General features: G+C 36.4%; 3 protein-coding genes across 4 annotated transcripts in view; 1 reads left to right on the forward strand and 2 right to left on the reverse strand.

The window, feature by feature from the left end:
- The window catches only part of LOC127879416 (sodium channel and clathrin linker 1-like), a 36753-nt gene extending 23678 nt beyond the window's left edge, over positions 1-13075 (forward strand). The window contains exons 16-23 of the mRNA XM_052426225.1: positions 1378-1452; positions 2764-2912; positions 4618-4810; positions 5462-5598; positions 6543-6681; positions 9158-9253; positions 9830-9957; positions 10739-13075. Of these exons, the coding sequence (XP_052282185.1) occupies positions 1378-1452; positions 2764-2912; positions 4618-4810; positions 5462-5598; positions 6543-6681; positions 9158-9253; positions 9830-9957; positions 10739-10847 (1026 nt within the window). The 3' untranslated portion in view covers positions 10848-13075. The remainder of the gene's footprint in view (positions 1-1377; positions 1453-2763; positions 2913-4617; positions 4811-5461; positions 5599-6542; positions 6682-9157; positions 9254-9829; positions 9958-10738) is intronic.
- Positions 13076-13363: 288 nt separating this feature from the next.
- Positions 13364-17928, reverse strand: LOC127879429 (RWD domain-containing protein 2B-like). Of its 2 annotated transcripts, none has more exons than XM_052426258.1 (4): positions 17896-17928; positions 16205-16330; positions 15148-15265; positions 13364-14183 (listed from the first exon to the last, which is right to left on the reverse strand). In XM_052426258.1, exons 2-4 carry the CDS (start codon positions 16306-16308, stop codon positions 13494-13496), a joined length of 912 nt encoding a protein of 303 aa, XP_052282218.1. In that variant the 5' UTR covers positions 16309-16330; positions 17896-17928; the 3' UTR covers positions 13364-13493. The 2 variants fall into 2 exon arrangements, with proteins under 2 accessions (XP_052282218.1, XP_052282217.1); XM_052426257.1 differs by lacking the exon at positions 17896-17928 and adding an exon at positions 17627-17736.
- LOC127879417 (GRB2-associated-binding protein 1-like) overlaps positions 15763-18616 on the reverse strand; it is a 57140-nt gene continuing 54286 nt past the window's right edge. The window contains exon 8 of the transcript XR_008049049.1: positions 15763-15982. The gene's annotated coding sequence lies outside the window, so the exon portion shown is untranslated. The remainder of the gene's footprint in view (positions 15983-18616) is intronic.

Consider the following 18616-nt stretch of genomic DNA (forward strand, 5'->3'; position numbering starts at 1 on the left):
TGAGCTATTATTGGTCCCTGTGACGTAATGTTATTCAGATATTTTAATTCTAAGCTTTTTGACTGTCATGAATTAAAGTGCTGCCATCAATTGAGAAAATAAACACATGTCGCTGTTTGCGAGTAAAACAACAAAACAGTTAATAGTAATGTGAAATGTGTGACAATTTTAATAGAATTGTTGTTTGCAAATATTTTATTATCTCTTTCTATGTTGATAAGACTTAAACATAACAAGTCTTTTGCCATAAAGAACGCATACATTTTTATTGGTATTTGAATTCATTTGAATAAATGCATGTTGTGTTTTTATGCCCCCTTTCCAAGAAAAGGGGGCATATAGTGATCGGACTGTCCGTCTGTCTGTCCGTCTGTCTGTCTGTCCGTCTTTCCGTCACACTTTGCGTTTAGGTTTCGAAAAATGCTCATAACTACTATGTCCCTTGAGAAATAACCTTCATACTTGGTATGAATGTGTATATGGACAAGGCCTTTCCATACGCACACAAATTTTTACCCCTGTGACCTTGACCTTGAACTTAGGGTCCGCGTTTAGGTTTCGAAATCTGTTTAGGTTTTGAAAAATGCTCATAACTTCTATGTCCCTTGAGATATAACCTTCATATTTGGTATGCATGTGTATGTGGACAAGGTCTTTCCATATGCACAAAAATTTGACCCCCTTGACCTTGACCTTGAACTTAGGGTTCGCGTTTAGGTTTTTCAAAAATGCTCATAACTTCTGTCCCTTGAGATATAACCTTCATATTTGGTATGCATGTGTATATGGACAAGGCCTTTCCATACGCACACAAAATTTTACCCCTGTGACCTTGACCTTGAACTTAGGGTCCGTGTTTAGGTTTCGAAATCTGCGTTTAGGTTTGAAAAATGCTCATTACTTCTATGTCCCTTGAGATATAACCTTCATATTTGGTATGCATGTGTATATGGACAAGGCCTTTCCATACACACAAAAATTTCGACCCATGTGACCTTGACCTTGAAGTTAGGGTCTGCGTTTAGGTTTAAAAATCTGCGTTTAGGTTTGGAAAAATGCTAATAACTTCTATGTCCCTTGAGATATAACCTTATTATTTGGTATGCATGTGTATACGGACAAGGCCTTTCCATACGCACACAAATTTTGATCCCTGTGACCTTGACCTTGAACTTAGGGTCCGCGTTTAGGTTTCGAAATCTGCTTTCAGGATTCGAAAGAAGCTCATAACTTCTATCAAGCGTTTATAGGGGGCATAAGTCATCCTATGGTGACAGCACTTGTTTATTTATTTTGTTGCATATAGTTAAATGATTCTTAGAAATTATTAAACCTTCTTGTTTCAAATATTGTGATTTTTTTTATTAACAATTAAAGGACAATTCTGAGAAGCAGGATGCACTTGAAAAAGCCAAAAGAGACAAAAGAGCAGCTGAGAGTGAATTGGAAAGGGTGAGTCAATTATGTGCATAAGTACGTGTTCATAATTATCCCCCGCCAAAGGCGGACGCATATAGAATTGACATTGTCTGTCTGTCTGTCAGCCCGTCCGTTTGTCTCTCACAAAACTTTTAAGGGCTATATCTCAGAAACTATATAAAATATCAAAATGAAACTTCATAGGTGCATAGATATCAATGGGGAGAAGTGCCATGCACAAGAACAATAATCCTACACTTTCTTTAATAAGAGTTATTGCCCTTTGTTTATTTTTTATTTGACGTAACTTTTCAAGGCAATTTTTTATATACCATACAAGACTTCAACATGAAACTTCATTGGTGTATTGATGTTAATGAGGAGATGTGCCATGCTTAAGAATCAAAACCCTTCACTTTCTTAAATAAGGGTTACTGCCCTTGACATTTTGTATGAAGGAACTTTTCAGGGCTATATTTCAGATACGATACAACATTCCAACATGAAACTTCATGGATGTGTATAAATCGATGAGAAGAAGTGCCATGCAAAAGAACCATAATCCTACACATTCTTTACTAAGAGTTATTACGCTTTGTTGTTGTTGTATTATGTAACTTTTCAAGGCTATATCTCAGATACGCTACAAGATATATATATGAGTCACCCTCTAAGAAAATGGCGCTTAATGGGTGTGTGTACATTGTTGTAGTTTGCTGAGCTAATCTTGGACAAGTCTAAACTAGATTTTTGTTAAGAAGAGACTTCCATTCATTAATATTTCATTAAAGCCGACTGCACATGCTTATCTGGGATGATACTTTACACACATGTAATATGACCAGTTTTCACAGATTGCTGCTTATATACAACTAATTTTGACAATATTATGAATTTTCATTACTGCAGTGCTGCCCAGATGTTGTATGGCATGTGCTGCTATGACAATATTTGTTTTTATCAGTAAATAAACAATTATTTTTTTGTTAAACTGTTTGCTGATACAGAGTTACTGCTAAGATAACTGTTTTGTATATGTTTATTAATGGTAAATAAAGCAAGATTATTTCTGAATTTAAATGCTTCTTGCCAGGTATGCAAGAAGGGCACATCACAGATTAACAGGAGACATGCAGCCTGGAAATTATGTGTGTTTATCAGTCAATAGATTTATTGTTTGTGTTGCCCAAGGCAATGATTATTCTGTGTGGACTGCACAGGACAACTCTTTATGCATATGCATTACGCACTGTTTTCCCAAAATGCTACTTTTTTCTTGTCTTAGTAGTTATTAATGCAGCATTAAAAAATCAAACATGATTTTGTAACTTCAATGCTTGACAGGTGTACAAAGAGGGTGTACAGCACATGAACAAGGAGATGGGTAGTTTGGAGAACATGAACAAGCGCGCAATCAATGCAGAGCGGGCACGTGACGATGCCAACATGCTAGTGGAGACACTACAGCAGAAACTCAAGTGGGAGGAAATGAAGTGAGTACTTAGTTGAAGCTCAAGAGGGAGGAAATGAAGTGAGTACTTAGTTGAAACTCAAGAGGGAGGAAATGAAGTGAGTACTTAGTTGAAACTCAAGAGGGAGGAAATGAAGTGAGTACTTAGTTGAAGCTCAAGAGGGAGGAAATGAAGTGAGTACTTAGTTGAAGCTCAAGAGGGAGGAAATGAAGTGAGTACTTAGTTGAAACTCAAGAGGGAGGAAATGAAGTGAGTACTTAGTTGAAGCTCAAGAGGGAGGAAATGAAGTGAGTACTTAGTTGAAGCTCAAGAGGGAGGAAATGAAGTGAGTACTTAGTTGAAGCTCAAGAGGGAGGAAATGAAGTGAGTACTTAGTTGAAGCTCAAGAGGGAGGAAATGAAGTGAGTACTTAGTTGAAACTTAAGTGGGAGGAAATGAAGTGAGTACTTAGTTGAAGCTTAAGTGGGAGGAAATGAAGTGATTACTTAGTTGAAACTTAAGTGGGAGGGAATGAAGTGAGTTCTTAGTTGAAGCTTAAGTGGGATGAAATGAAGTGAGTACTTTTTTGAAACTTAAGTGGGAGGAAATGAAGTGAGTACTTAGTTGAAACTTAAGTGGGAGAAAATGAAGTGAATAGTTAGTTGAAATTAAAGAGGGAAGAAATGAAGTGAGTACTATGTTGAAACTCAAGAGGGAGGAAATGGAGTGAGTACTTTGTTGAAACTCAAGAAGGAGGAAATTTAGTGGGAACTTAGTTAACACTTAAGAGGTAGGAAATGAAGTGAGTACTTAGTTGAAGCTCAAGAGGGAGGAAATGAAGTGAGTACTTAGTTGAAGCTCAAGAGGGAGGAAATGAAGTGAGTACTTAGTTGAAACTTAAGTGGGAGGAAATGAAGTGAGTACTTAGTTGAAGCTTAAGTGGGAGGAAATGAAGTAGGTACTTAGTTGAAACTTAAGTGGGAGGAAATGAAGTGATTACTTAGTTGAAACTTAAGTGGGAGGGAATGAAGTGAGTTCTTAGTTGAAGCTTAAGTGGGATGAAATGAAGTGAGTACTTTTTTGAAACTTAAGTGGGAGGAAATGAAGTGAGTACTTAGTTGAAACTTAAGTGGGAGAAAATGAAGTGAATAGTTAGTTGAAATTAAAGAGGGAAGAAATGAAGTGAGTACTATGTTGAAACTCAAGAGGGAGGAAATGGAGTGAGTACTTTGTTGAAACTCAAGAAGGAGGAAATTTAGTGGGAACTTAGTTAACACTTAAGAGGTAGGAAGTGAAGTGAGTACTTAGTTGAAACTCAAGAAGGTGGAAATTAAGTGGGTACTTAGTTGACACTTAAGAGGTAGGAAGTGAAGTGAGTACTTAGTTGAAACTTTGGAGGGAGGAAATAAAGTAAGAACTCAGGTTAAACTTAAGAGGGAGGAAATTAATGAGTACTCAGTTTAAAATTAAGAGGGAGGAAAGGAAGTGAGTACTTAGGTGACACTTGAGAGAGAGGAAATGAAGTGAGTATTTAGTTAAAATATAAGATTGACGAAATGAAGTGAGTACTTAGTTGAAATATAAGAGGGAGGAAAGAAAGTGAGTTCATGGTGTGAAGTGTAGACAATATTTCTATATATAACCATGGAATCGGCTATGTTTTTGTATTATCCTTTTTGTGTTTCAAACTCCATGCAAATTGACAAATTCACACAATATATCCTAATGTCTCTTTTACACTCCCTAGTGCCAACCAACTGAAAGACCAGCTGGAAAGCCAGCTTAACAACTATCGAGACCGGATGTCAGGCCTCCAGCAGGAGTTTGAGTCTTGCAATGATGACCGGGTCCGCCTGCAGGACGAGGTGGACGACATAAAGAAGAAGCTGCAGACAGCCACACAGGAGAAGGAGGCCGCACAGAGGAAGTACCAGAAGGAGGTAGGAGACCTATTGTGTAGAGCTGTGGTAAAGTGTGTGTGCAACAACAAAATGATGGTACTTCTTTAATAAATCTTGATTTGTGTATTTTTCTGATGAATACAAAAAAAAAATACCCTACAAGTCAACTTAATTTAAAGACTGTAAATAGCTCATGGCAGGTATGGGATATTCATATTTTGTTTAAAGATCCTATTCAAATTTTGCCAAATCTTTTTTTTCAAGTGTTGGTTTTTCAACAAATTTTGATGGAAAATAAGATAAAACAAACTGATTACAATAAATGAGAACAAAATGTGTCTTAATCCTTGTGTGATAAATGTTCTCAAACCATCTGGGCCTTGAAGTTACACAGGCAAGGAAGTTCTTTACAATTTTATATTAAGAAAAAGTACGCAAACTTGTCAACTACACTAATTCAGCTGCATCATGCCAAAATGTGTCGTATGCAAATAGACGGCCATCTTAGCTCCAGACCAGCCTGCATAGCCTTGTCAAAGGTACCACAGTGGAGAGCACAAAATCTTGTGTGAATTTGTAGAGGACAGGGTAGCTCCTGACACCAGACTGCGCCAATGCGCAGGCTGGTCTGGAGCTAGACTAGCTACCTATGGCATAAGACCCAATTTCGCATTACACTGCTTAATTCAGATCACCATATTTGAGCAAGAGAACCAGATGAAGCTACGGGACTATGAAGTGAAGCTGCAGTCTACGGAGGACATTAACAGACATTCAATGACGGAGCTCAGAAAACTGCTGAACGGTCAACAACGCATGTGTGCACGGTAAATTGCCATGTTCAGATGATTAACCCATTTATGCCTAGTGGACTCTCCCATCCATCTAAATTGGATCAATTTATTTCCAAAATTATGGATGTATAGTATATTTATTTCTATATTTAGAATATTTATTACAGAAATTCCTTTAAGCTAACAGCCGAACCCTGGGTCTACGCTGTTTGCCAAGGCCTTTTTTCTAGACGCTAGGTATAAATGGGTTAACCATGAATGTGTGCCAGGTAAACTTGCCTTGTTGGATAATTAACTGTGCATGAAGTCAAAAAGTCCCTTAAGTGAACTTGGTTGTGTTTCACTATTTTGCACACTAAAGGAGGATTAATGCATGGTTATTTTTCCAATGGTTTGTTAGTTAAATAAGATTCTTTTATGTAAACTATGCACATTCAAAGCGACAGATTATTGATCTCCTAGTTTTTGATCTGTTATAACTTTCTACAGATAACACTTTCTTATGCCCACATCACCTCATCGAATTTTCATGTTTAATTTTGAGATTCCGATTTCTTTTTGGCTGATGCTGATTGGAAATTTGTAAAATCCTGTTAAAAAAGTTATGAGTCATTTATTTTATGACATTTATAGGGTATTTTTTCAAGTTATGTTTTGAGTAAAATTTTACTGGAATGTTGATGAACACAATAGAGATTATGATCGTCGATCTGGGAAAATAGGGTTTAATGAATGTGCATAAAATATCATCCCAGATTAGCCTGTGAAGTCAGTGTAGGCTTATTAGGGACTCTCCACTTTTTGGTAGTTATAGTGTAAAGGAAAACTCTTCTTATAGAAAATCCAGTTAAGGCAGAAAGTGTGGTGCCCCTGATAAGCCTGTGCTGTTGACTGCACAGGCTAATCTCGGACAACTCATGTGTATTAAACGTCTTTTTCCCAGAGCAAGACACATATGATTGTGTATTTTTGATCAGATGGAAAGAGGAGTGCACGTCAATAGCTCAGAAATATGAGGGTAAGCTCTCGGAACTGCGAGGGGAGACTGCTCAGCTGAAGAAGAGGAATCAGGAGGTCACAAAACTCCTCAAAGACAGCCAAGAGAAGACCCTGCAGGTACACGACTTGCTAACTTACTTACTGCCCTTCACCCCATTCTGGGTATGGGTTTCCATCTACTGTTCTTGAGAGTCCTGGTCCTTGGCCATGTGTTAAGATTTGGTCAGTGAATTCCTGGCCTATTTTGGTACCTGACAGAATTAGTAGTCAGGTACAGGACACAGGCTCGGAATTCACCAGCCCACTCTTAGACTTAACCCTTAAAGGGCTGAATTGATTTCTACTGTATTATTTGCCATTGCTGAATTGTTTTCAACTACATTATTTGCCAGTGCTGAATTGTTTTATGATAAACAAATATAATAAAATAAGTTTGCTGAAACTGCTGAATCCACATGCCAATTAAAGCATATCATGTGTGTATGACAACCTATATACAGACTGACTGAACAAAGGAAAGTTTCCTATTAATGTGTTACCATGGTTACCATGGTTATGATAAGAATATTCTAAATTTTCACTTTAATATATGGATTGCAAGTTTAAATTCATAAATGTATGTTAGTCCCTTTTATTGTTAAAATGTATAAGTGTACAAAACACATTTTGATACAGACAAACACAATACAAAATTATGAGGACAGTATAGATAAAGAAAAGATACATGTATAACACAAACAAACACATTTTACTTATAGCGTCAGATATTGAGGTTTAGAATTGTTCATAAAATGAATTGAGGAACATAGAAATACTGTTACTGTAATTTAATAAATGATAATTGTAATGTGCTAGATATTGATGTATAAAGAGTTGTTTTAATAAGAAAACAATCCAATCATGTTGCCATGGTGACACAAATGAAAAAGGTAGTTCATACTTCTTTGTTTGAATGATCTCCAGTTTAACATACAGGTATGTTATGGAAATTTAAGACCATACACATTTGTCCACAATTGAAATTCCTCTAAATTGTTACACTGTAAATTTAAGTGCTTTTACAGTATGGGAGGCCAGAAATAAAATTAAGTTTGTTTCTCTTCCTAACCCATCATAATTAATGCGACCTATAATATACATATTTGTTTTTGAGGTGGTAAATGATATTTTTCTGATATGATTGAGAAATGTTAACAAAACGCCATGTTTACATATCTACTCTGTCCTGATTCCCGAAGCTTGTTTGCAATTTTTAGCTCGGCTGTTTTTGAAGAAAACCCGGCTGTTTTTGGAGAAAACCCGAGGTATTGTCATAGCCAGCTCGTAGTGTGGTCCGCCGTCTGACGTCCGCCGTAGTCGTCGTGCTAAAACCTTAACATTGGCTCAAAAATCAAAGTGCTTCCACCTACAACTTTGAAACTTCATATGTAGATGCACCTTGATGAGTTCTACACGCCACACCCCTTTTTGGGTCACTAGGTCAAAGGTCAAGGTCACTATGACCACTAAAAAAAAAAAAAAATCTGACAAGCTTTCGCAGCCGAGCGTTGGCACCCATTATGCAATGCTCTTGTTTGTCGAAAGCATACATTTGGTATCTGTTCTAGTTTGATTTTTAAGAATTTTCAAGTAAATTTATATTCATTTCAAAAACAGGCAATTTATTATTATACATGATTTTTTTATGAAAACTGCATATAATAATCAGCAAATATTCCTGTAAGTTTGGTCTATTACACCTCATAACATGCTAGAAAGTTAGACCTAATCTTTTCTTTACTGAGTCATCATAAAATGAATCATACGGTAAATTATCATAATTAGTTTTGCGGGCATTAACATAAAAAGTAATGGTCTAGTAATTAATTTATTGCATCTCTATGTATATTAATTAATATTAAATGTTAATTTCACTAGTTTTAAAGATGACTAACACTCCTATTGTTTCACCAAATATGTGCGTGAGTTTGAAAATCAGGAGGAATCTAATATCTACGGTATGTGAGAGTTTAAAAAAGTGATTCATCTTCTGAATCAATACTTTGACAAACATTATGCAAGTTAGCTGTTCTTACTTTGAGAGATATTGCTAAAGGGTAATTTGTTATATCAAAGTTATTAAATATAAAGAACACAAAGAAATTTCATAGCCAGAATTGTACTTCAGTCACAAAAAGCATAGTTATATATTCCTTCTGCCATGTCAGAATTTTATAGTGATACATTTAAGAATATTTTTCATCTAGCCCATTTTAAATCTTTCACACATGTTATGCATAATAAAATTGAAAAGACATTCCTTACTTGCCTAACATCCCTATTTTACATGGGTCGAGAAAGGGAAACAAACATGCTTTTATTTTTGGACAGATCAATTTTTGTGTGGTTTGATGAAATATCATGCGTGCATAAATCAGTGTGAACACTGGACATATACTATATATAGACTATTGGACATCAACTGTATATAGACTTTATATAGACTATTAGACATAGTTTATATATTCACTTTTGAACATAGACTGTACATAGACTATACAAAGAAGACAACATTACTCCAGAACACCATTATAACTCTTGTGTTTGTTTCAAGGCAGAGAAGATGATTCAAGATTACACGCGAGGTATACAGCGTATGGAACAGAGGATGAGAGAGTCAGAGACTCGGGCTGCAGATGCCTCTAAGCAGGTAGGCTCTACAGGGCTGGGGCTGAGCATCCTGTGAAAATGGGTCTTATGTCATATGCAGCCGATGTACCTCCAGAGCAGTTTGCGCATTCACGCTGTCTGGTCTGGTGCCACCCTGTCCCCTAATTAGACCATGAAACCATGCATGGTTATGTATCAGACACAATAGCCCCTGACAAGACTGCTGGATGCACAGGCTGGTGTACAGCTATACTGGCTGCATATGGCATAACACACATTTTAGCATGATGCCTCTCAGTTTCAATGGTTATGTACATGAAAATATAAATACTAGATTGTACAGGTGTATAATTGTCATTTAAGGGAAACAAATATGTTCAAATACTTTCTGGAACGTTTTTAATTGAATTTACCAGCAAAATGTTGAGGGATTATTTATTTTGTAGTGCAGTTTATAAATCTTCATGAATAGTTGTTTTATTTGTTTTAACATGTTTATTGATATGCTATGATTTAGGACTCCTATATGATGTATAGTAACATATAAGTCAAGCTTTCATGTCTCTTGTATCAACCACATGCAAGCATTAAAGGTGACTTGGACTTTTGTCTTCAGTTGTCTCGGCACCTGATCCGTGAGAAGCAAATTGAGAGTGAACGGAAAAGTCTCTCTGAAGAGCTGAAACACAGTCAGATACGAGACTTGAGACGCAGTCAGATGGAGGCATCCACTAAGTCAAGCAGGTAGTATTTTCTAGTCTTGCAAGGAGTTCAAATAAGTATTAAAATTGTTTTAACTTACAATTTGCAAAAGGTCATTATACTAACTGTACATTGTTTTGATGGTATTGCATTGTATTTGAGCTGCATTGTGCGCCAATTTGTCTTATGCTGAATGCCATATTATTACCTGATGCCTTATATAAATGATTTTTTTTTTTTTTTATTTCCTCGTCGAAAAAGAAATGTAGCAATGTTTGAACTGTTGACCGGTCAATAGTTTGAACTGTTGCCCGCTGGAATAATGACGTCATTTCGTCGAAAAAAATGATGTCATTTCACAGTTAAACAGTGAAAATTATCGATATTATCGATTACTGTTGTGTTTGAATAAAAATTTAATTTGCTCTTTTTTCTATGTTTGAAATTTGATCAGGTAATAAAACACTTGTTTCATGGATGCGCGGTGAACTCGGGCAACAGTTCTAAAGTCATCCCGTATACCTTGTGACAACAGTTTTGACTGTTCACCGCGCATCCATGAAATAACTGTATACTGTAGCTCCAGACTAGCTGTCAGTGACAGACACCTTTTGTCCAGTTTGATTCGGAGCTACATTGTCAGCTAGTGTGATCACACAAATGTGCGTGTCTTTATAGCGGATAGGGTAGCTCCTGACCAGACTGCATGAAGGGGGAGGCTGATCTTGAGCTTTGCTGGCATTAAGACCCATTTTCACACGACTCATATTAGCATAAGAATCTGTATGTAAAAATCCTTCATAATGCCAACACCTTGTTTCAGAAGTCACCCTGATGACCTTCACATTGGTGACCTTGCAGCCAGTCAGGGGTCACTGAAAGGGTCAGTAAGACGCAAGGGAGAGCTGGACGATTTCCTGGAAGACAGATGATTGATGGGGACTCAATCCTGCTGTATGTCCGGGCAGCCCATTTTATAGGAGGATGATCTTCAATGGCATATTTTGAGCCTTGTTCTGGGAAATATGGGCTAAATGCATGTGCATTAAGTGTCCCCCTAGATAAGCCTGCGCACAGGCTAAGCAGGGACAACACTTTTTGTCTAAACGTGATTTTTTGTTAGGATAGACTTCTTTTAAAGGAACTGCAAGGGTTTATCTGGGATTACACTTTACACACATGCATAAAGCCTGGTTTTCCAGAACATGACTATATTCATTGCTCTGCATCCAGTCTTACAAGGTCCTCTTATCAGAATTACCAATATCTGTAGCACGTCTTATGTATTCCAAGAGTATTTCAAATCGGGTAGTAGTAATTAGGTATTGTCCCCTTAATACTTAATGTGTCAACTTATTTTTTACATGTCGTATATAATAAGTTTGTCATATGTCCCCTGTTGGAGGACACCTAGTAGAGGGCAGATTGTGGGTAGTTTAATATGCAGGTGGGTGTCTGTCAGGTTTCATTTCAGCTCTGTACTTCTAAAAGCCTTGATAGATTGTGATAAAACTTAAGATAATTATGTCCAGTTACTAGATTATGTTTCACATATAAGTATTATGCTCTTCAATTAAAAGTTAACTGTATTCCTTTCTAATCAATAGCCTTCTAAACATCCGTAAGGATTTAAATATTGCTAAAATACTAGCCTATGAGTGGGCAAGGTGTGATGTAAAACCTGCATGCTAGTTGGTAAAAGGTCAAGGTCGTAAATTCAAGGTCATAGGTCAATGATGTGCGTATCTGCTCCATAGTTTTACAACACAGGGATTTTAAAGGAACTGGCTGAGAATGATGATCATTAGGAGGCATTGTGTCTGTAGCTGAGACATCTTGCCATTTTTACAGGACATACATGTATATTGTTCTCTTTTTCTGAAATTGCATAACCTTTCTCAGCATATTTTATATAAGAATATATTACGTCTTGTGACAAGCCTTGTTTAATGTATTGTTGTTAATGTGCCAATAAGTGAAAACTGATAGGTGCATAGATATAAACCCGAGAGAAAGATCTGACAAATATTACATTGGAAATAAGAATTATATTTTACTTGTAATAAAATTTAAGACTTATTAAGCAGCTGTTTGTTGAGAACTTTAACAATATGTTGTTCTGGTGTAAAAAATTCAGAGACTGTAATTTAAAAATTTATATTAAACATTTTGTTAACTTATATTTGTTAATGTTATTACAATTCAAGTGATAAAAAAATATCGGACTTTCGTGAGCACAATTATTCAATTTTGATGTACTTCATTATGCATTTCGGCCTTTCATGGAATTCAAATGTTAATTGTTATTTGCCTTATTGATGTCATCTGCCTTAATTGTTAAATTTGGTGCTTTGACTTTTGGTAAAATTGCAGTGTATGATGTAATTATTAACATGTGATTTCTTATTACCTAGGCATGACATAATGTGTTTATGGCCTAAAATATCTTGTTCTCTGATCATTTTTTACTTAGATAAATGTGTAAAAAAAAATAATTTCCGTACATGTATCACAATAATTCACTGTAAATATATTTCTGTTCAGCAAATCAGGCCAGATATATTTGAGTCTTTCTCTGCATAAACAGGACTTACCGGTAATGCATGTGCATAAAGTTTTGTCTCAGATTAGCCTGTGCAGTCCACAGGGACTTACTAGGGAAAAGCTTTTATTAGCGAAAGTCCAGTTTACATAGGAAAGTGTCATCCCTGATACGCTTGTGCAGACTGCACAGGCTAATCTGGGATGACACTAAGCACATGCATTTAATCCCATTTCCCCATAGAGAAGCTCATTATCACAAGGTATAATCCTGCATATTAATGCATGAGCCTGGTTAGGCCAGAGTCTTAAGCAGTGGTCACAGAGGCATCATTTAGTCTAAGGCTACTAAATGTCAACAACATACAAAACTTATTGATTTTGTTTTATATGTTCCTTTGTTGTATGATATGATTATTAATAGATGTATAATTGTTAGACAGATCTGTGATATTTTGTAACCTGTGTATCTGTGTACATTATCAACTGTGTATTTAATTATATCAAATTTTAATTTGAATGATGTATTTAATGTATGGCTTTAACTGTATTTTCAAAGGTATGTGTCCATGTTTTCCTAAAGAGAGATTGATACATACGAATAAACATAAATACTTTATTTTACTTTTGCGTTTTGTTAGATTCATAGATTAATAAGCTGCAATTTAAGACATGTTTAAGTTACTCAACATGGCAGTAGTTGAATTGTACAATAATACCCATAAGTTGTCATTGTGTGAAAAGAGATCACAAACTGCGGGTTGGTAAAATACTACAAATAAATTATGAGTTCATTTAGAGAGGCTTAGAACACCTGAACCAAGAGCCTTGGCAAGTGGTTGACTTCTTGTGCATGTAACATGTAAGCCTATGGTTCCAAGGATGCTTATATAAAATTAATGCAATATTTAATTACACATGTTTGCAAACATACATTTAATAATGTCCAAACCCAAAAATCAAATAAATACGACTATTAAAAAAATCCCTTTAAAACAATAACATATAAACCCCATGTCACAATCATATACTTTTTGTTAACTTGTCTGTGTTGTATTTCTTCCTTCAACACCAAAGTAAGTGTGAAATATATGTCCTGATTGATGCTGTTCTAAAAACTCATACAATTTACCCAAATCCATATGATATTCTCTACCTTTTCCACCACGAGCGTCAAACACTTTTTCCTCAAAACAATGGAACTTTCTGTACTTATTTATATCATCATCTCCTATATCTTGTACTTCTTTCTCTTTAACTGCAATCTTCTTCCAGTTCAATCTTCGCAACCTGTGCCAGTACTCCTCTACAGGTCTGCTATACCCTTCCACACAAACCACACCTGGTTTACCAGGAAGACTAAATCCGGACAATTTCAGCTCCTCAGCCCAATCAATAATGTCTCTGCGCTTGAACTTGCTGTAAATGTGGTGACTGTAAATCCAAAGTCGTGTAAACACTGTATCTTCCTCCTGTTTTGGCAAGGCACCTTTATTGATATCACATACTGCATCAATTTCCCCTTGATACTGCCCAAGATTCTCCTGTAGCCACTGTATGACCGAATACAGACAGATTTCCCCTTCAGGGAGTCCCAGAATGAAATCGTGGAGTGCCTCGTTGAGTTTGGAGTGCGTTGCTCGGCTCAGGTTGGGGGCTCGTGTGAACACCACTGGGTGGACGGCTGGGTATTCATGGGGTAGCTGGCACACCAGCTCAACACAAGTCTGAAATGTGGTGTCATGCGTACATAAACGTACTGTGGGTACTTAATTAACAAATAAAAACTTTTTAATAGGTTTTAAACTGGTTATTTAATGGAGGAATGTTGGGCTGGCAGGGCAGCTGGGCAGACAAGCAGGCGTCATCAAACAAGTGGTTTCCAGTCTATAACTTGACTTTACACTGACCACAAACATTGAACACCTATTTTTCTGGTTTTGCCTTGTTGATTGTTCAATTTTATGTCAATCACTGTCCTTTGATTAATGAATAGTGTGTTGGGTAATAACAGTAAAAGTAACATTAAATATTTTATTTAGTACCAAATACATAGGGTAAGAGTGAGAACCAAAGTACTGCTCAATTGGTCATTTTCGGTTCTGGTACTACTTAAATGTACCCCCATACTTTTAAGTATACGTAAATGTACCCTGGGTACAAAAAATAAACAAACACATACCCGGCAAATCTAGAATGTACCCGAAGTTTCGAAAATATAGAGGCCATTTTACATAATTTTAACATAAATATAAACATTATTAATTTGAAAGAATTAGCAGCCAACAACCAAGTTAGCGTTCGAATTTCCGAGTACGTTTCAGTACATTTCTCGTATCTGGGGTATACTTAAAAGTACCCAGGGTACATACATGTATAAGTAGTAACCGAGCCAACAATGACCAATCAAGCATAAGTACTTTATATAAACCACAGTGTTTAAAAGCGTGTTATTACTTTTAAAGGATCCAAGAAGACATTTAAAAACTCAGAACACTATTTCAAATTGTTGCACAAACCATTATATTACATCAAATTGTTTTATTATCTATGTGGTCAAATTGTAAAATATACACCAGAAAAGACTTGTGGAATTGCAAATTTGTAAAAAATAAAAAAGCTAATAGATCTCTAAAATTTAAAAACTTATGAGGCATACGTTATTTCTTGTAAAAAAAACATAACACCAACCTTGCAATTTTCTGGGAATATCTGCAAAGAAAACCCTAACCGGCTGTGTAAGTACTCGTAACTGAAGTGACCATTTACACAATTTTGAATGCTGGCTATGGCTGTCTTGTCATCCACTCTGAAAAAACAACAGAAAATTGCATTCAATTATATAAAATCTTAATTGAAAAGAAAATATTGGTAATTTTGGTTTTTAAAAGCAAACTTGAATAATATAAATACAAATGCCAGTAAATCTATAATAACAAGGGCTGTTTGTAAAACATTCATGCCCCCCATATGGGCTGTCCGTTGTAGTGGCAGCCATTGTGTGAATACGATTTTTGTCACTGTGACCTTGACCTTTGACCTAGTGACCTGAAAATCAATAGGGGTCATCTGCGGGTCACGATCAATGTACCTATGAAGTGTCATGATCCTAGGCAAAAGCGTTCTTGAGTTATCATCCGAAAACCATTTTACTATTTCGGGTCACCGTGACCTTGACCTTTGACCTAGTGACCTCAAAATCAATAGGGGTCATCTGCGAGTCATGATCAATCTACCCATGAAGTTTCATGATCCTAGGCGTATGCGTTCTTGAGTTATCATCCTGAAACCATTTTACTATTTCGGGTCACCGTGACCTTGAACTTTGACCTAGTGACCTCAAAATCAATAGGGGTCATCTGCAAGTCATGATCAATCTACCCATGACGTTTCATGATCCTAGGCGTATGCGTTCTTGAGTTATCATTCAAAAACCATTTTACTATTTCTGGTCACCGTGACCTTGACCATTGACCTAGTGACCTCAAAATCAATAGGGGTCATCTGCGAGTCATGATCAATGTACCTATGAAGTTTCATGATCTAGGCCCAAGCGTTCTTGAGTTATCGTCTGACAACCACCTGGTGGATGGACCGACAGACCGACCGACCGTCAGACCGACATGAGCAAAGCAATATACCCCCTCTTCTTCGAAGGGGAGCATAATAAAATAATGGCAAACAATGGTACTAACAAAACAAATTTATTGTACCTAAATTATTATCCAAAGAGCAGGAAGTACTGTACCTGATTTCTGAGTCTGCTGGGTACATACTCTGTAGCATTTCAAATTCTGACAGTTGAAGTCTCAACATTTCCAAAACATCAGGATTCTCTTCATTTAATTCCATTACGTGTTCAAGTTTGTGTGACCTAAAATATAGTATTTATAAAGGATTTACTTAATCTACATATAGCATGTGTATCTGTAGCATCGGCCCTCTGAATGAAAACATCTAAATATTTTAAGTGAAAAGATTGAAAAACATGCATGTTTAATACGTAAATCTATAGTTTAATGTGTATTCTTGAACAACAAAAACTTATTTTAAATCGGTAACGTTTTGCCAAAATACTGGCGGGACTAAGTCCCATGTAGTAATCAGTATCATTAACATGTACATCGTTTCTCATAATATCGGCCCTTCTGATTGGTTGCTAATGTTTGTTTAATACTATGAGCATGTTCTTTTCCATAAATAGTTTCTAAATGGAAAAACGAAACTCTTGTCCATGTTTCTCTTAAATTATTTTTTTTTAACAAATAAGTGGCTTACACAACATTTGATAAACCTACTAATAAACCAAACATAACTAACACAATTATGTGTAATCATAATATCGGCCTGGAATAAACATGTCAGACCTACTTTCAAATGAAAACCGGAAATCATGAGAAAGATCAATGTAATAGTCCATAATAAACAGCAAATTAATAAAAACTTCTAAAAATGATAAACATTTACTGTCCAGCACTTCTTGAAGGGTTTTCTTCAAAAGCACAATACAATGAACAGGGACGATACTACGAGAATAAGGGATATTTTAAAACCATAATTGATACTGGTACACTAAGATAACTATAATTAACTGCCATTTATAGTTAAACAGAATGATATTAGGCAAATTATATATTAACTAAATAAACTAAAAAAACCTACATTGGTTATTTTTTTAAGAATCACTTTAACCAAAGTATTAATGTGAAAATACTGAGCTCAAGCCGGGGATTGAACCCACAACTTCCAGAGTGGTAGTCTGATACTTTAACCATGTCGCTGAAGAGCTAGCTCAACAGCATGGCTGTTGTAAGTGACCGTATTTCACTAAACTCCTCCCTGTTTTAATGTTTCAAGGCCAAGACACGCCCGCTACAGCATGTCTTGCATCCACATGGCCCTCCCAGAAACTATTAAACAACCATTCCCGCATTCACAGTTCTTTTTTTGCCTCATCGCCATTAATGTGAAAATACTGAGCTCAAGCCGGAGATTGAACCCACGACCTCCAGAGTGGTAGTCAGACACTTAAACCACGTCGCTAAAGAGCTAGCCCAAAAGCAAGGCTGTTGGAAGTGACCTTATTTTACTACAGTATACAGCTTAGCAATGGTCTTTAGTAAGGTGTTCAATAAAGTCGACATGTACTCGACAACAAACTACAACTGACATGTAGGTGTATGCTTTCATTAACAAACGTGTAAACAATTCCAGAAAAACGTATCGCAGCATGAGCAAGTTGCAAACTATGATATCCGAAATTGCCACGTATCCGTTAATAGGTACACGTCTAAAGTAGCGCAAATAGGGTATTGTCAAAATTGTTCGGAGTATGTATATACATGGAAAGCGTGCACTATATAAATTTATAAAGATGATTTATACTAAACAATTGAGCATATTCCATAATGTCGATAAAAGAAAGGTAAAACTGCCTACCTATAAGTTGTTGTTGTTTTTAATTAGTACAAGTTAACATAAATGATGGAAAGAAAATGCGAAAAAGTAGAATGATGAACACAAGCAAAATCAAAACAACAACACAACAAACTAGGGAAATACATCTTATACTTTACAGTGGTATAGCACTCAAAATCAAACGCAGCTATACAAAAAATCAAATGTAAATTGGGCTCAGTGCTGGGATATAACCCACATTCTACTAAAACGCCAGCACAGGGCTCCTACATGAGAGCTTACACTGACTGGTAGTTCTTACCAAGGTACACTACAACCCTGCTCAAATGGTGGTGCAGTGGTCTAGTGGTGGTGGTGCGGTGGTCTAGTGGTGGTGGTGCGGTGGTCTACCATTCCAGAGGTCCCCGGTTCAATTCCTGACCGGGGCACTTGAAATTTAAAAAATGCTTCAAGTGTTTCCCACCCAAATAGAGATATACTGGTATGAAACCCAGGTAATTCTCGCGTGTATCGGTGCTATACACTGAGCACGTAAAAGAACCAAGGGATCTATTCGCAAAGAGCTAGGGTATCACACCCGGATTCCTTGTATCTTCCCTGTCTCTTCTGCTTGCTGTCTCTTCAGCAAAAACCAATGGACCCCATTGGAAATAAGTGCTTGCACTTAATGGGTTATCCTTGACCGCAAGGTCAAAAGAAATACATACAAGCCCTTTTGGAAAAACTCCCTCCGATTACTGCT

This window comes from Dreissena polymorpha, chromosome 4 (genome assembly GCF_020536995.1).
Source record: "Dreissena polymorpha isolate Duluth1 chromosome 4, UMN_Dpol_1.0, whole genome shotgun sequence".
NCBI classification, from domain to species: Eukaryota; Metazoa; Mollusca; class Bivalvia; order Myida; family Dreissenidae; genus Dreissena; species Dreissena polymorpha.

Coding starts and splice junctions, on each gene's coding strand:
- LOC127879429 (XM_052426257.1), bottom strand. CDS start 17,688: ATGCTGCGATACGTTTTTCTGGAATTGTTTACACGTTTGTTAATGAAA. Junction 15,266..16,204: donor CCAGCAGACTCAGAAATCAG/GTACAGTACTTC, acceptor TTGTTTTTTCAG/AGTGGATGACAAGACAGCCA. Junction 14,184..15,147: donor TATTCCCAGAAAATTGCAAG/GTTGGTGTTATG, acceptor ACCACATTTCAG/ACTTGTGTTGAGCTGGTGTG.